Source organism: Capsella rubella, unplaced genomic scaffold (assembly GCF_000375325.1).
Source record: "Capsella rubella cultivar Monte Gargano unplaced genomic scaffold, Caprub1_0 scaffold_2, whole genome shotgun sequence".
NCBI classification, from domain to species: Eukaryota; Viridiplantae; Streptophyta; class Magnoliopsida; order Brassicales; family Brassicaceae; genus Capsella; species Capsella rubella.
The window spans coordinates 1,133,721-1,148,624 of record NW_006238922.1 but is presented as its reverse complement, the minus strand read 5'-3'; the positions used below and the strand labels follow the sequence as shown (position 1 = coordinate 1,148,624).

The window sequence follows — 14,904 nt, the reverse complement described above, 5'->3', positions numbered from 1 at the left end:
TGAAGGAGATGAAGACAAGTGAGTACGGAGGAGGAAGAGACGTTAAAGAAGAATCTCATTAAAACGACGACGTGTCGTTGTCAATGTATGAGTTTTTTTTTTTTGATTAGGAAAGAAATATTAAAACATTTAAGAGATAATTAAATTGTTGTTTTGACTGAAAAAAGGAGGATTAAAGAGTGTGAAGCTTGTTTTAAGACGTTACTTAGGCATTTAATTGCGATAAATGTAATTTGTTTTCTTTTTTCATATGTTTTTTTTTTAATTTCCAAAACACACCTAAAGTTCATTTTCGTTGTGTTGTTTTAGTTATGTTTCATAGGAGCACACCATTTTAAAAATATAATTTGTTTTATTTTTAATAAAGCTTTTTCTTGTTTTATTTTAACATCTAGATTTATTATTTAATATAACATTTTTTATATAGTTCATAAAACTTGTTGAGGAATTGAGAAATAAAATGTTACAAACTAAAAGAGAAAACATATGAATATATGCATTAGGCAATATAGAATGTTTAGTTACAAATGAAAAGAAGGTTTTTGAACAAGTGTCAACAGTTTAAAATTTTATTTTTGTATTTCTTCAAGTCCCGATTTGCTCGGTTTCAATATATTATTAATCAATTTTAGAATCTTGCACAACTACAAATTTTGTAACGAGCAGATTGTTTTGGAAACTTAAAAATAAATAAATAAATATCTGTAAAAAATTGGTTGGAATGTTGATCATATTATATAACGGAGAATATCTTTTAGGTATGTTTGGTGATAAGTTAATATTCCAAATTATCTTTGTGGTAAAAAGTATGAATTCCAAATTAATCAGTTTGTTATATATATAATCAGTTTTGTTTTGGAGCAAGTTTGAGAGATATAGATCTATAAAGGTTTGTTTGATCAACAAAAAAGATCTATAGAGGTTTTTGGTGTGATATAAACAAGTTTTGCAAGAAGAAAAGTAGATCATACTTTTCACCAAAAAAGGTTACTCTTCCCATTCTCTTGTTTATATATATATGTGTGATTTATTAGGTGGGATGAATCCATGTAGAATTAAAACATAACTTATGAAACTTTTATAGATCTAATAATACACTGTTGTTTATAGATAATCAGTTCTTGGGTTATGTTTGTGTGTTTGAAGCTGATTCTGATCTAACAAATCTCCTGTTTAAAATAAAAGCCTAAATTTTTCATAGGATTTTACTATGTTTTCTTGTGGTGTGACACACCTACACTAGTACAAATAACTAAGTTAGAAGCTCTAGTCGGAAACTATATCTTCAAAAAACTTAGACATCAACTTGATTGTGTTAGTGTGAATTTGAATAGTTATCGTTGTATAAATATTTGATGATTTCTTTAAAGACTTAGACATCAACTTGATTGTGTTAGTGTGAATTTTTCTTTTTACGTTGATGGATTTTGTTGTGTGGCAACCCTTAGGTAGATTTGATACTTAGTCGAGTCCTCTTACTTGTTATATTATGTTTAACATGCCGATGCGTTTATGTGATTTGATGCATGCTATGTATTATGTGTACGTACATAACCTTCGTAACAACTGGGATGCTAAATAATTTAAATCAATATATAAAAGTACTAGTCGCAAACACAAATTATCCTTCAATTTCAAAAGCAAAGTCTATACCCCCTCCCCTAAAAATAGATATCCATTACAAAATGCCAAATGCAGATTAAGTCTTGGTTATCTCCATGGATTTTTTAGTCTATTACCTATATAGAACCTGAGAATTGTACGCAGATTAATGCACAACAAAGGACCTGATATAGCTAATTAGGTCGGGAGATTTACAGAAACAGCAGTCTTCAATTATTGGAGCATCGGTTGGTTCTCTTCCGGCAATGATTCAAGTTCTTTGAGCACTTGGTCCATTGCATAGATAACCATCTTCTTGATCTGTTACACAAGTATAAACAAAAACCATAAAATGGTCAGACCAGTGGATATAAAACAAAGGAGAGAGAATCCTAGCCTATTGATCTTCTTGGGTGTAAACTTTTTTTTTAGCTCAGTTTTTCTGAGTTCATTCTCTAGCTTGATGATTTAGGTATATATAGTTTATTTCACCAAAAAAACAAATGCAAGGAATTTCTTAATTCATGTATTTTAATCGTTTTGGAAATCCAAAGCAAAATCAATTGTTATTTAATCAATGATCATTCGACACTTTCGGGCAAAGATCGGTTAATCAAATTTGGGACGAATAGATAGTGGTTTGGGCTGGACAACACATGGATCGGACTCTGATACTATATTAGATTATGGTTTTCCAACCAATTGGAAATTAGCGGAGAAGTCCATATAATCTTATATAGTGTCAGAATCGTTTTCCAGCTTCCGATGTGGGATGTTCTATCCTAAAAGAATCTACGTGTTCTTCATTATTTAGTATTTTGGTGAAAGATCGGGACATAAGTCTATCTCCTAGCTATTAGATATCCCAGGTTGCTACTGTTGGGTTTTCAAATCCAGCTTCCGATGTGGGATATTTTATTCTAATAGAAAGTACGTGTTTTCATTATTATAATTTTCGTGAAAGATCACAAGGACATAAGTCTATCTCACAGCTTCCGATGTGGGATATTTTATTCTATAGAAACTACGTGTTTTCATTATTATTATTTTGGTGAAAATCACCATGACATAAATCTATCTCCCAACTTATTTAAAAAGACAATTAGAAATGATGTTTTCGTAAACGAGCAGATCCAGACACACATGATCAAATCAACAACCTTCAGAACCGTACTCAAAGCGTGAAAACCTAAAAGTAGCGTTATTCATTAATTCTTAATAGTAGTAATAATCATGTATATATTCAGTCAAAGATTTATCGTTGGATTTAAAAATCCACATTCTATTTTAAATGAATTGGGAAAAATATAGAAAGATTCAAATTTGTTGATAAATCATATTATTTCAAAATTCATAATGATTTCGAAATTAATGCATATTCTTAAGTCCTATATGGATATAGAAATCAATGAACAAATAATGGCTCCTCCCTGGAGTTTCAGATGGTTTTCGTTCTTTGGATTGTTTGATTTGGTGTCCCAACCAATAGCTCTTATTATTTGGATAATAACGTCAAACTTTCAATCATTTCTTTCTTTGGATAGTTAAGGATCCGCAGTTTCATCAATCATTCAATCACTTCTTTTTTAATATCTAGGAATCTGCAGTGCTCAGAGCCTCAGACTATGGACCCGATATGTTCTTGTCTACAATAGTTAAATTGCTTAATTATCAGCTTTAACTTTGTGAACATTTTTTCTAGTAGTTTAGGAAACTTCAAAGCATGACGGACCACCACATGTAAAGACCACCCACCAAACATGTACAGACCATCCACTGGCAACTCATCCAATTTCTTTCCGCGAATAGGAATCTCATTGTTGTAAGTGGAAACCGCGATAGTCATCAAAGAATATCTAAGCTTATTACACCTCGTATTCAGATGCTATTGAGCAGCCATGTTTCCACCAAAACATGAATTTTGGACCTTCCGGTATCATCCAAGATCTAGGATCATCAATCTACGGTAACCAAACCTAAGTCTGTGAAATCAAAATATTTTCCATCATACAAGATCTAAGATCACCAACCAAATATTTCGACGTTAATCGAAAGCTTTAGCCTGTCTTTCCTATACACGTACAAAGAATTTACACATAAGCAAATAAAAGTAGGTAAAACATATATCAAAACATTAAGTAGTTTTGTTTCCACGAACTTGAGGTTCCTCTCCCTAGGGTTAAGATTATGATCATGACCCGAGGAAGCATCATCATCTCGAGATATTTCCACCATTATCTAGACTTGCTCTCCCATTGTTGAATTTTCTTCCATTATCTTCAATTTATTGATCCTTGAGAATAAATTGAAGCCCTTATACGTACCAACAACCCCACCACGTAATAGTGTTATATCATTTGGCCAACGAGATTGATCGTATGATCCATTGGATCTCAATCTTACACCCTAAGTACTAATGCAGTACCTAAACTCCTAACTAGATAAACTAGATTTGTGAATATACACACTAAAAACAGACAGAAACGCTTTCGTGGAAACAAACAGACAAACAAACATATATTGAAAGCTTATTTAGAAGAGGAAGAAAAACAATAAAACCTTAAATAAGGTTAGGTTATCAATTAGATCCGATAACCCGTCATTACCTTGTGAGGTAGAATGGCATTTAGATCATTTGTTATTTAATCAATGATCATTCGACACTTTCGGGCAAAGATCGGTAAATCAAATTTGGGACGAATAGATAGTGGCTTGGGCTGGACAACACATGGATCGGACGCTGATCCTATATTAGATTATGGCCTTCCAACCAATTGGAAATTAGCGGAGAAGTCCATATAATCTTATATACTGTCAGAATCCTTATCCAACTTCCGATGTGGGATGTTTTATGCTAAAAGAATCTACGTGTTATTTATTATTTAGTATTTTGGTGAAAGACCAGGACATAAGTCTATCTCCCATCTATTAGATATCCTAGGTTGCTAGTGTTGGGTTTTCAAATCCAGCTTCCGATGTGGGATATTTTATTCTAATAGAAACTACGTTTTTTCATTATTATAATTTTCGTGAAAGATCACTAGGACATAAATCTATCTCACAGCTTACGATGTAGGATATTTTATCCTAAAATATATCCAATATTTTGATTAAATGTTTTAGTTTGTTGATAAATTATTTAAACTCTATCTTAATATATAAGATATATATAAAAATTAATGTGTTTTCTTCATATTTGATTTTGTTTTTTGGTTCAAATTTAATATTTAAAGTCAATCTTTATATATATAGACATAATAGGAAAAAAATCAAAGTTTTGTCATTTTTAGTTTGATTTATGAGTTGGTTTTGGTTACAATGCCCAAACTCCTTTTTTTTTTCTTTTTTCTTTGGTCAATTCTCTTAATTCTCATATTCAAATATCCAAAAAAAAGAAAACAACCAAAACGAAATAGTAATTAGATAGAAGAATTACCTCAAGTTTGTCCTCTCTGGCCTTGTGGTTCTTTGGAAGTTGGCGAAACTCTTCAGTCAGACGCATACACTCATGGATGTTCTCCGGTGACACAAAGTCAACTGCAACTTTTGTACACGACTGTCCCAATCACAAAGACAAAACTTGTATTAGATTTTTCGATACACAACAAACTGTAAGAGTAGAAAAAGAAGCAAAACCATTCAGTTTACCTTTAGATTCCGAACTTGATGCGGACAGCCCGCAGGAATAAACACTGCTTCACCTAGATTTTGCACAAAAGACCATGGCTCGATCCCTACAGTTTCGAACAAAACTTATAACTTGTCAATATTGACTCAAACGACTGACTCAAAAACATCATCCCCAAGTAAACAGGTTACATACCAAACTCTGCCTTGAGTTTTCTTTTGTGCTCTTCGGTTAAATAGCATGTTTGGTCATGTATTGGATGGTAAACCTGAAAAGAAGAAATCATCAGTAACCGGAAAGTAAATTCAATAATGTGGCAAGATGTGAGTGTTTTGTTTACCTTTGTAACTGGACAACAATATGTGTGCCTAAATTCTTTGCAATGCTTTCTTAAATACTCTTCTAACTTAGCAACATCTTCTCTCCGAAATATATCCCAAAGAGCACTGCCCTTTTCGCCATTCTCAGTCCCCGGAATCTTTAGCAAGTTCATTTCTTCTTCCATTTCGCTACAGTCTTTAGTGCCATGTTCTTCAAACTTGTTCTGTTCCTTTTGTTTCTGTTTCATGGTTTTGATTGCGGATATCTGTTCTTGACTTAGGGTTACTTCAGCAGTATGTGTCAAAATATTCACCTACATGAATTGAAAAGTGAGTCTTTGGACAATTAAAACCAAAAACAAGAAATGAAACAAACTAAATGAAATTTTTTACCGCGTCTGACATATCACAGTGAAGCTTAGTGACTGAATCCCCTCTACCGAGCTCATAAGGAATCCCATAGGCGATGTAAGTTTTTGGACCCAAATCTGGTTTGATAACTCCTTCAGGAAGCTTTGCTGCAATGTTAAGAATCCCTGATCTAGGATCGCTGTATTCTTGAAAAGGTAGTGCGGATATGAACTCGTCACAGTGACGAGGTAAAAGGTCTTCAAACTTATCAGAAGGAGGCCAGTCCTTTAGCTTTAACATCGCAGGCCAGTAATTACAATATGTTCTTCCGTTGTTGTAACCTTCAAAGAAGTGACGAGGATTGATCTCCACCTCACAATTACTTAAACAATCCATTGCTCTGACTTGGGACATTTCAGAACTTTCAGGTGAATTCACATTTTCGCATAATGCCCGCCACATAACCATCGGTTCCCAGCTTAAACCAGGTGTGTTATCAAGAACGTTCTTAACAATTACTGGTTCACCTTTTGCCCAATGCTCTTGAAAATGTACAAGCTCTTCTTCCTTCAAGACATCAAGAGATTTAGGACAGAAAAGATAGTTGTCATTTGATATTGTCCTCGAAGCTGCTTTCCTTGTCATCTCAGTCTCCAAAGGAGAACACACATAGTTCAACATTCTGGGGCTAATATTGTGTGATGCCAAGACAGTCTCTGCTTTGTGCTCCAAGTCTGACATCCATGTCTGTGGTAGGATCCGCGTAAGCTCTAACACACAATCACCACAACCACCAAGCTTTTCTGGTGCACAAGTGATGCTTCCATCATCACCAAGGCTCCACTTAGTTTTGGATGGGTCAGTTTCTTTGTCTTCATAAGTGACAGAGGAGCTCGATTCCGCAACATCTAAACCATACATATATCCGTATCCTTTATCAGGATAGTGTAGCATCATTTCAGGGCGTTCAGAAAGTGATCCTTCACGAATCTCTTGACAGCACTTCAAACAAAGTTCAAAAGAGCACTTTGGGCAGCTTCGATGCAAGTCAACAATCGAAGTTGCACAATGATCACTGCAACACAGATGAAAATTTTAGTAAGATCCTCGAGAAATTTAAAATATTGAAACTTAGGTGTGCATCCTTACCAGTATACACGTTCATCAGCGTAGCTTTCTGCCTTAGTTATGTCAACTTCAGAAGGCAGTACTCCTACGGAAACAGTTCGTGTTAGCAAAAATATCACATTTAGTAACAAAAACTATGTCATAGACTCATAGTAGTGTATGTTTCATACCTTGAACCTTTGCTTCCATTTCAATCTCTTTGTTCTGGGATTCAGATAATTTACTCAGAAACGGAAGCATCAATGTAATCAAGTACTGGAGATGATGGCGTCTTTCAGAATTCGAGAGTTCCCTCTTGGATGTCTATAAAGTCAGAAAACACAAATACCAGTTAACCTAAAACTACCAAATCTTCTACAAATGGATTCCTAGAAATAACCTCATCATACCTCGATTATACCATTCGAATGCAAGCATTTGCTGCAATTACAATTTTTACAGCAGAAAGGACATTTAGCAACAACATCATCCTTAGATAGATGTGGATACCTACAACAAATTAATAATAGAGTAAGGATATATTGTAACGAGATACAGATATATAGTATAGATTTAGGACAGAAACTAACCATTTTCTTACACACGGAAGACAATACATCTTCTCTTCACATGCACTGCACATCAGAATAGTTATCCTTCCCCCTTTCAAGCATTGATGGCAAACTCGGCCTTCCTTCGGTTCCTGCCAACACAAAAATATATATATTATAGTACAGTAACACATTTATATATCTTCTTTCATCCAATACAAAGACATGTTTACCTGCTTCATGTTTGTGAAGTCAAAAGATACCCCGTTTTTGAGAAGGGGATCTGATACATCAGAAATTGGCGAACGTGAATGAGAAGGACCAACAACAATTACATTTTCTTGACCAATGGAACATAAATTGTGGGTTCTCCTACTTGACGATATCGCCCTCATCAATTCACACAGGTGAAGTTGTTCTTCCCATTCCTCTTCTTCTTCAAGTTCCACTTGGCGTCTGCCCCTCTTTTTCCTACTGTTAAGCCTATTGGCTACTGTACAATCATCATCATCAAAATGTTTCCCTGAATTTATCTTATGCCTAACTTCAACAACGTTTTCTTTGCGCTTATCTCCCCTTTCCAAAATTTTCCTTCGCATCCAGTCACCTAATGTACAATCATCATCTTCTGGACATGGCTCTTTCTCATCAGATTTAGGAATCACTTCAACTTCATCACAACTCGCTCCTACTTTGCAGGTCTTTATCCTTCTTTTCATATTCCTTTCAACCACTAAACCATCACTATCACCTCTACAACTGCTAAAACCTCTAGACTTAAACGGTTTCAAACTCCTCTTCTTCCTAATCGTCCAGGAAAGAGTTCCCTCGATACCAGCATCACCAAACTCCATTGCTAGCTAGGGAAATAAAGAAAAATCCCAAAAAAAATCCCAAAAAAAATTGAAAAATCAAACAAAGTATCACAAATATACACAAAACGACTCTATACTGTGTTTGATTTTGAGTGAACATGCACAAGTTCTTCGATCACAATCACACAATTCGCAATAAAACATTGTTAAACCAATTGATCAAAATTAAAACAAACATATACAAATCCAAAGACGAACATTGTTTTAAAAATCCAATCCGATCAAAATGATACAACAACAACAACAACAACAACGATTCCTGAAAAACCAAAATCAAGTATAGAATTCGAATTCGTGATGAGGATCATAACTAGATTGTTACCTCCAAAAAAGCTCGAAGGACAAACTCTGCAACGACGAATCTCCAGCGAAGATGAAGAATCTAAACCTTAGATTCCAGGTACTTACACACAAGATTTTACTAATTTCAGAGAGAAGAAAAAAAAAGTTTGGATTCTCAAAGTTAGCTTTCCTTTTTCATATTAAGCAAACCAAAAAAAAAGTATAATTTTATTTCCAATAGAGGAAAAGGAAAGAAATATAAATTGAACCTAATCTCACCGTTAAAATAGTTTTAAGGATATGTATTAGACTCGTGGAGCGTAAGTGATAAAATAACCGTGTGGCAGGGGATAAGTACCTTTCACCGAATCACTCGGTTTCTTCATCTGTCTGAAGAAAGGAGAGATTTTTTCACTTTATGACTTTTTATGTATTTATTTACTCATATTTGAATTATGAATAAGCATTACTTTTATTCAACAAAAAACTTAAAAATGATTTTATTATTTTCTCGGGATTTACTTCCACTTTAGTCGGTTTTTGAGTCTTTTTGGATTTGTTATTAGCATTTAAGAGAGATTTTTTATATAAAATAAATGATTTATTGTTATTTCTTACTTTATTCAAAAAAAAATCTTAAAAAATCCTAGGGATTTACTTCCACTTTAGTCGGTCTTTGGGTCTTTCTGAATTTCTTATTAGCATTTAAAGAGAGATTTTTTATATAAAACACATTTGGATTTATTGTTATTTTTTACTTTATTCAACAAAAATCTTTAAAATGATTTTATTGATTTCTCCGGAGTTATTTCCACTCTAGTCAGTTTTTGAGTCTTTCTGAATTTTTTATTAGCATTTAAAGAGAGATTTTTTATTAAAAAAATAAATTGATTTATTGTTATTCTTACTTTATTCAACAAAAATCTTTAAAATGATTTTATTAATTTATTGGAATTTACTTCCTCTTTAGTCTGTCTTTGAGTCTTTCTGGACTTTTTATTAGCATTTCTGGACTTTCGTGACATTATATAATTTATGTATAAAATCAATGAAAAATACGAAAAATCTAGCCCGATAATAATTAAACTCTTTTAACTCTATCGCAAAAACTGGCAATTGATATATAGGGCCTCTTGATTCATTAAACTACACTTTTTTTTTCACATAGATTTGTTTTTTACTTATCTTGGTTTCTGGATTCTCACAACCTTAAAACACGCACAATAGGTACAAGTCCTGACCAAAGCCAAAGATGCTTCATGCTTGTGGTACTGGTGTGTCAGAATAATATGTATTTTATTTTACTTTTTATTTTATTGTAAAAGTCAGAATAATACGTTTTAAACATCAAAAAAGTAACAAGAGGTTCGTCAGACTTACCAATCATGCATAGAGTTTTACAAAATCGATTTTATTCGGAAATTTTGTTTTTTTTATACAGTCAACAATCAACAAACTCAAACAAAACAATGAATAGAGCATACAAATATACAAAAACGTATTGGTTCTGTTTCTTCTATACCGTAAACAAAAAACAATCCGGTTTAGCAAATTTTTTTAATCATCAAGGCTTCGGTTTAGCCTTATCCGTATCAAATCGATTAAAAGGCAGTGATTGCGACGAACCACCACTAGTTCTCCGGGGTTTTTGACGTTTGGTCGGTACAACAACACAATCTTCATCATCTGAATCCTCGGTTAATCTCTCAAACTGGTCATCTTCTTCATATTCCTCGTCTTTGAAAACCGGATGAATATATGCATTTTGAAGAAACCCTTTAAGATTCAAGTTTGGTTCTCTTGCTCGTTCCAATGTATCCTTAATCATAGCTTCCTGTAAACCGGTACTCACAGAGGTTAATCAAACAACACACATTATGAATCCAAAAAACCGGTTAACCGAGAATTTTCGATATTGGTACTAACCTGCAAAGGATTAATGACAAATGCGGATTCGTACCGGCCTTTGCAAATCCGATGAAAACCGAAAGTGAGTATCGATAGAACAAGGAGGAAAGGTGTGGACTGAACCTTTCCTTTGGTGCTCATTAAACCCAACAAAAGGATTTGTGAAATGATCAATGCTGTTATTATACGTCCATGAACGTCAGGCCAGAACGCAGCCGCGCTCTCATACTCCTGATTGTACACATTTATAATCTGCAAATAAACCGGTTTATATAGTTAGATTATTAACCAAGAACATCAAATGTACAACTTAGTTAACATAAAAAACAAGATAACGTGTTTTTCTTTATATACCTGATGACGAAAGATGAGGTAGGCAAAACCAAAGAAGAAGATGATGAAAGGAAGTAGAACAGGCGTGACAGGAGCATATACAAGGCCAAGGAGAAAGTAGAGCTGAATCCGAGGCTCGGTAGCGTAGAAATCGATTTGTCCCGGATCCATAGCTTCTTCTCTATCCTTTTCAGTTTTCACCAAGAAGAAGTTCTTTAAATGGAAGATGACGAGTGGTTTCAGCCTAAGAATCTCTCCAGCCACACCCGCCCAACCGTCCACCATGATATACGTTATAAAGAATGTTGCTTTTATCGGTATCGCTACTCCAACTGTCCGGGGGATGCTAAAAAAACCAAGAATGTAAAAGATGAGAACAGAGTTTGGAGAGAGTGAAAGTGCTGAGTGTGTAAAGTGATGGAGCTTACTCGTTTGCGGATTGTTTAAGAAAAGAATCAAGTTGTTCAAATGCAGATCCAGTGATTATGCTACCGAGGAAAACATTCACTAGGTTGAATATATAATATCGAAAAGCCGCTCTTCTCTCTAACGATGATATCGAAATAAACCCTTCGAATTTCGACATGATCATTAGAATTGTTGGCAGGAATATCAAGAAGAGCTTCAAGACAATACCGGGAAGAAAACCTTGGATCAACGATTTCATAAACTTGCTGCACACACAAAGATTTTGATGGAACTGAATCAAGCATGTCCTCAGGTGAACCAGTAAGCAAAAAAAAAACTCGAGCACACGTTACCTACTTTTCAATGATGGGATTGAGGAATGAAGCTGATTTCTGGATACCTTCAATACTCGCTAAGGATTGCACAAAGGCGATTGGAATGATGAAGAAGAAGGTGAGGAAGAAAAACGCAATGTGCATTATAAATCTCCTTATGGTGAGAGATACGTAAGGCATCGCAAGATTTGGCCAGAAGATTTCTCTTGCCTCAGGAGCCCATTCGGTTAACCATTCTGTTGGATTCTTCGTCTGTTGTGTCTGCGCGCAGACCGCAGCACCCCAACGTGTTTTAAATGATACAAAAGCTGCTGGCATTACATTCTTGTCATCTTTCTTTACTCTCTTCCTTTCCTCCATTATCTGTGAAAACATCATATGATTAGATAGTTACACGCCAAAACATTTAGTAACCAATTGATCTCTATATTATTTCATTAACCGAAAACCGCAGAGGTAACAATACTTACTTGCTCGGTTAATTTATCGATCTCAGCTGTGTAATGATCCATTGCATCTACTTTCTTTCCCCATAGCCCGAGAAATCCCAACTGCGAGATAAAACAGAGTTAGAACACATATGTGTTTCGGCTTTTCGGGTTTCTCCAAGTGTATTTACCTTTAATCTTGGTCTTTGTTCCTTGTTTCTTGTATACTTCAATTGGTAATAATCAAACCAATTCTGCATTTTTTGCTTGTCCGCTACCAATTTAGCCAATTCATTTGCATTGTACACCACCTAGATATATGTTCAAAGACTTAACTGAGAAAATAGCTACAACCCGAATTAAAGATTCATTTCTTGAGGGCTATGATCTAACCTGATGTGTAAGATAATGGTCCGGGTGGTTAACCAGAAAGAAATGCTGAACGTTTTCGCTAATTGACTCGTCTGAGTCTGGTGGTACGTTTCTAACCAGCACCTGTCAAATGCAAACAACTTTATAAAAATGATAACCTTTATCATATATATCTAATGCTAAGACCAAAGAGCATAGAGATTATATATAAATGAAAAGAAACATATTTACGGTGAACTGATCAGCACGCCGCTTCTCGGATTGAAGAAATGATAACCGCATTGCAGCTATTTTCTCGTATTCCCTCATTAGAACATAGCAAGTCCAGAATGTGAATGCATAAGCCATCACAAGATGCGCCCAAAACCTGTCTGATCCACGTTCAACATTTGAAATCGAAAGCTTATCGATATTACTCGATGTCACATTACGAAGTTTTGCTAGCTGCAATCCATCACTTGTCCAATTGACAGGTACCAAAACTGACCATGAAAGTAATGCGATCGGGACAAAGATCTTTAGCCTATTTTAGAAAGAAAAAAACATGACAAACAAAGAACATAACTATTATTAGTATTCTCAAGATCAATGCTTAATGAACTGTTAATTCTCAAACAAAACACAAACTACACATCAATAGAGTATCTAAATGCACATTATATGCAATAAACAAAATAACTTTGAACATTTATGTTTTACCCGATCATGTAAATCCTCAAATAGACAGCAGAATCCAAACCAGCATGATCAATAAGTTCAGGCTCTGGCATCTTCAAAGCGGCAGGCATCCAATTCAAAAACCGTATATAAGATCGAAAGTCCAAATTCACGACCTTGCTCACGAAAGCACCCGAAGTCAGCGGGTTGCTTCGAACACCTTTCAAGTACCATTTAGGGAAATAAACCCTATCATTGAATGGTTGGATCCTCAAGATCGCAAATAGCAAAAGAAATATCAATGCACTTAGAATGTTGATCGCTGCTGCTAATCCAATATCTGATAATGTCGCCATATCATCAAACTAATGTATAAACCCCTCAAAATTCTCTCTTCACCTGCAAAAATATTTAAGAACCCTATAAAAATTAATAAAACAGTGCCCTGAGGGTTTTAGATTCAAAGATCAAGTAATAAGATGTTGTATGATATCAAGAAAGTTCAACACTTTGAATCGAAAAATCTCACCTTTTAGAAACCCATTACCCAAAAAAAGTTTTAGTCTTTGGTGGTTGACCAAAATAAAAATTTAACTTTTTCTCTGCGATCAGATTAAAAAAGGAAAACAAATTAAGAAAACTATATGAGACGAACCCAGAAATCAGATTGGTGAAAGTGAGAACATGCGATGATTGTATAGAAGCTTCATCGCATTGGAAAAGTCTTTAGCTTTTCTCTTCTCCTCCTTCCTCTGAAATTAGAAACAGAGAGATGAGAAGAAGAAAAAAACAGAGTATCGAAAAAACAGAGAGATCGATTCTGTAATTTGTTAACAGCAAACAAATAGGCAAGGGAAGAGAAGAAACATCATGCCGTTTTTGTTGATTCAAAACGCTGAAAACACACGGACAGATGAAAAAAAAATGTTTGAACCTTTTAAACCTTAATGTTGTTGGTCAGCTATCTAATTCAGAGACTTATTCTAAAGAGTTGAAAATAATTATTTTTATGTAGTTCTAGAATAACCTAAGTTGTGTTTTAAAATTACTTAAACAATTTACAAATCTGACTTTGTTGCCAAAATAAGATAATGACTTCATAGTTGACTCAAATTAATTATCAAAAAAAAGCTTATATAATAATTACATAATGAACCTAAATGTATTTTTGTTAATTGTCGACATTAGACATCGGATTGGAACTTGTGATTTTGTTCGTCATAATCATTAATCTTTTACAACAAAATAAAAAAATCATTAATCAGTAACCTTGATGCAAATGCCACGTGAGAACGTAACGGTAACTTCTAGCTCTCCGACGTCGTTTTCTTTTCTTTTTTTTCCTTGGCAACAATTTTTCCTCTCATTTTATTCGCGTTTTGCGAAATAGCGTGCCATCACGTTGACGGTTATATTTTACAATCATATTTTTCAAAAAATATCAGTATGAATGACTATACATTATTACATTTTATATTATTCCCAATATGAATTACTTATTCATACGTCCAAATCAATGTAAATCTAGCTATATTATTCCTCTTATTTGTTTTTTTTATTTTATTTTAAAATTTAAATGACCACCTCACAGTGAGTGTACATACTGTATCACAAAAAATATCTAAAGACGTGCGTTAGGACTACATTGTATTGTATCAAATTGAAGTTTTTTATAACACTCTTATTAGTAATCATGTCCGAAAGGTAAACCTTTTATCAAAATATGTATAATACATTAATATTATTT

General features: G+C 34.1%; 2 protein-coding genes across 6 annotated transcripts; both read right to left on the bottom strand.

Moving 5' to 3' along the window:
* Window positions 1-1,744: 1,744 nt before the first annotated feature.
* LOC17895764 (lysine-specific demethylase JMJ25) lies at window positions 1,745-9,014 on the bottom strand. Of its 4 annotated transcripts, none has more exons than XM_006301597.2 (12): window positions 8,757-9,014; window positions 7,793-8,415; window positions 7,599-7,711; window positions 7,419-7,518; window positions 7,200-7,332; window positions 7,051-7,114; window positions 5,944-6,976; window positions 5,571-5,864; window positions 5,426-5,498; window positions 5,251-5,336; window positions 5,039-5,158; window positions 1,745-1,923 (listed from the first exon to the last, which is right to left on the bottom strand). In XM_006301597.2, the coding sequence occupies exons 2-12, from the start codon at window positions 8,411-8,413 to the stop codon at window positions 1,837-1,839; spliced, it is 2,724 nt and encodes a 907-aa protein (XP_006301659.2). In that variant the 5' UTR covers window positions 8,414-8,415; window positions 8,757-9,014; the 3' UTR covers window positions 1,745-1,836. The 4 variants fall into 4 exon arrangements, with proteins under 4 accessions (XP_006301659.2, XP_023643796.1, XP_023643798.1 ...); XM_023788028.1 differs by having other exon boundaries at window positions 7,793-8,419; window positions 8,757-9,013; XM_023788030.1 differs by lacking the exon at window positions 1,745-1,923 and adding an exon at window positions 3,161-3,584 and having other exon boundaries at window positions 7,793-8,419.
* Window positions 9,015-10,200: 1,186 nt separating this feature from the next.
* On the bottom strand, window positions 10,201-13,942 carry LOC17895696 (CSC1-like protein At1g62320). Of its 2 annotated transcripts, none has more exons than XM_006300339.2 (11): window positions 13,687-13,942; window positions 13,200-13,556; window positions 12,732-13,023; window positions 12,522-12,623; window positions 12,320-12,439; window positions 12,171-12,251; window positions 11,723-12,063; window positions 11,386-11,631; window positions 10,979-11,303; window positions 10,643-10,876; window positions 10,201-10,550 (listed from the first exon to the last, which is right to left on the bottom strand). In XM_006300339.2, exons 2-11 carry the CDS (start codon window positions 13,511-13,513, stop codon window positions 10,281-10,283), a joined length of 2,325 nt encoding a protein of 774 aa, XP_006300401.1. In that variant the 5' UTR covers window positions 13,514-13,556; window positions 13,687-13,942; the 3' UTR covers window positions 10,201-10,280. The 2 variants fall into 2 exon arrangements, with proteins under 2 accessions (XP_006300401.1, XP_023643265.1); XM_023787497.1 differs by having other exon boundaries at window positions 13,813-13,942.
* Between the last annotated feature and the right edge of the window lie 962 nt (window positions 13,943-14,904).

Coding starts and splice junctions, on each gene's coding strand:
- LOC17895764 (XM_006301597.2), bottom strand. CDS start 8,413: ATGGAGTTTGGTGATGCTGGTATCGAGGGAACTCTTTCCTGGACGATT. Junction 7,712..7,792: donor ACTTCACAAACATGAAGCAG/GTAAACATGTCT, acceptor TTGTGTTGGCAG/GAACCGAAGGAAGGCCGAGT. Junction 5,499..5,570: donor ATTGTTGTCCAGTTACAAAG/GTAAACAAAACA, acceptor TCTTCTTTTCAG/GTTTACCATCCAATACATGA.
- LOC17895696 (XM_006300339.2), bottom strand. CDS start 13,513: ATGGCGACATTATCAGATATTGGATTAGCAGCAGCGATCAACATTCTA. Junction 12,624..12,731: donor GGCGTGCTGATCAGTTCACC/GTAAATATGTTT, acceptor TGCATTTGACAG/GTGCTGGTTAGAAACGTACC. Junction 12,064..12,170: donor TCGATAAATTAACCGAGCAA/GTAAGTATTGTT, acceptor ATGTTTTCACAG/ATAATGGAGGAAAGGAAGAG.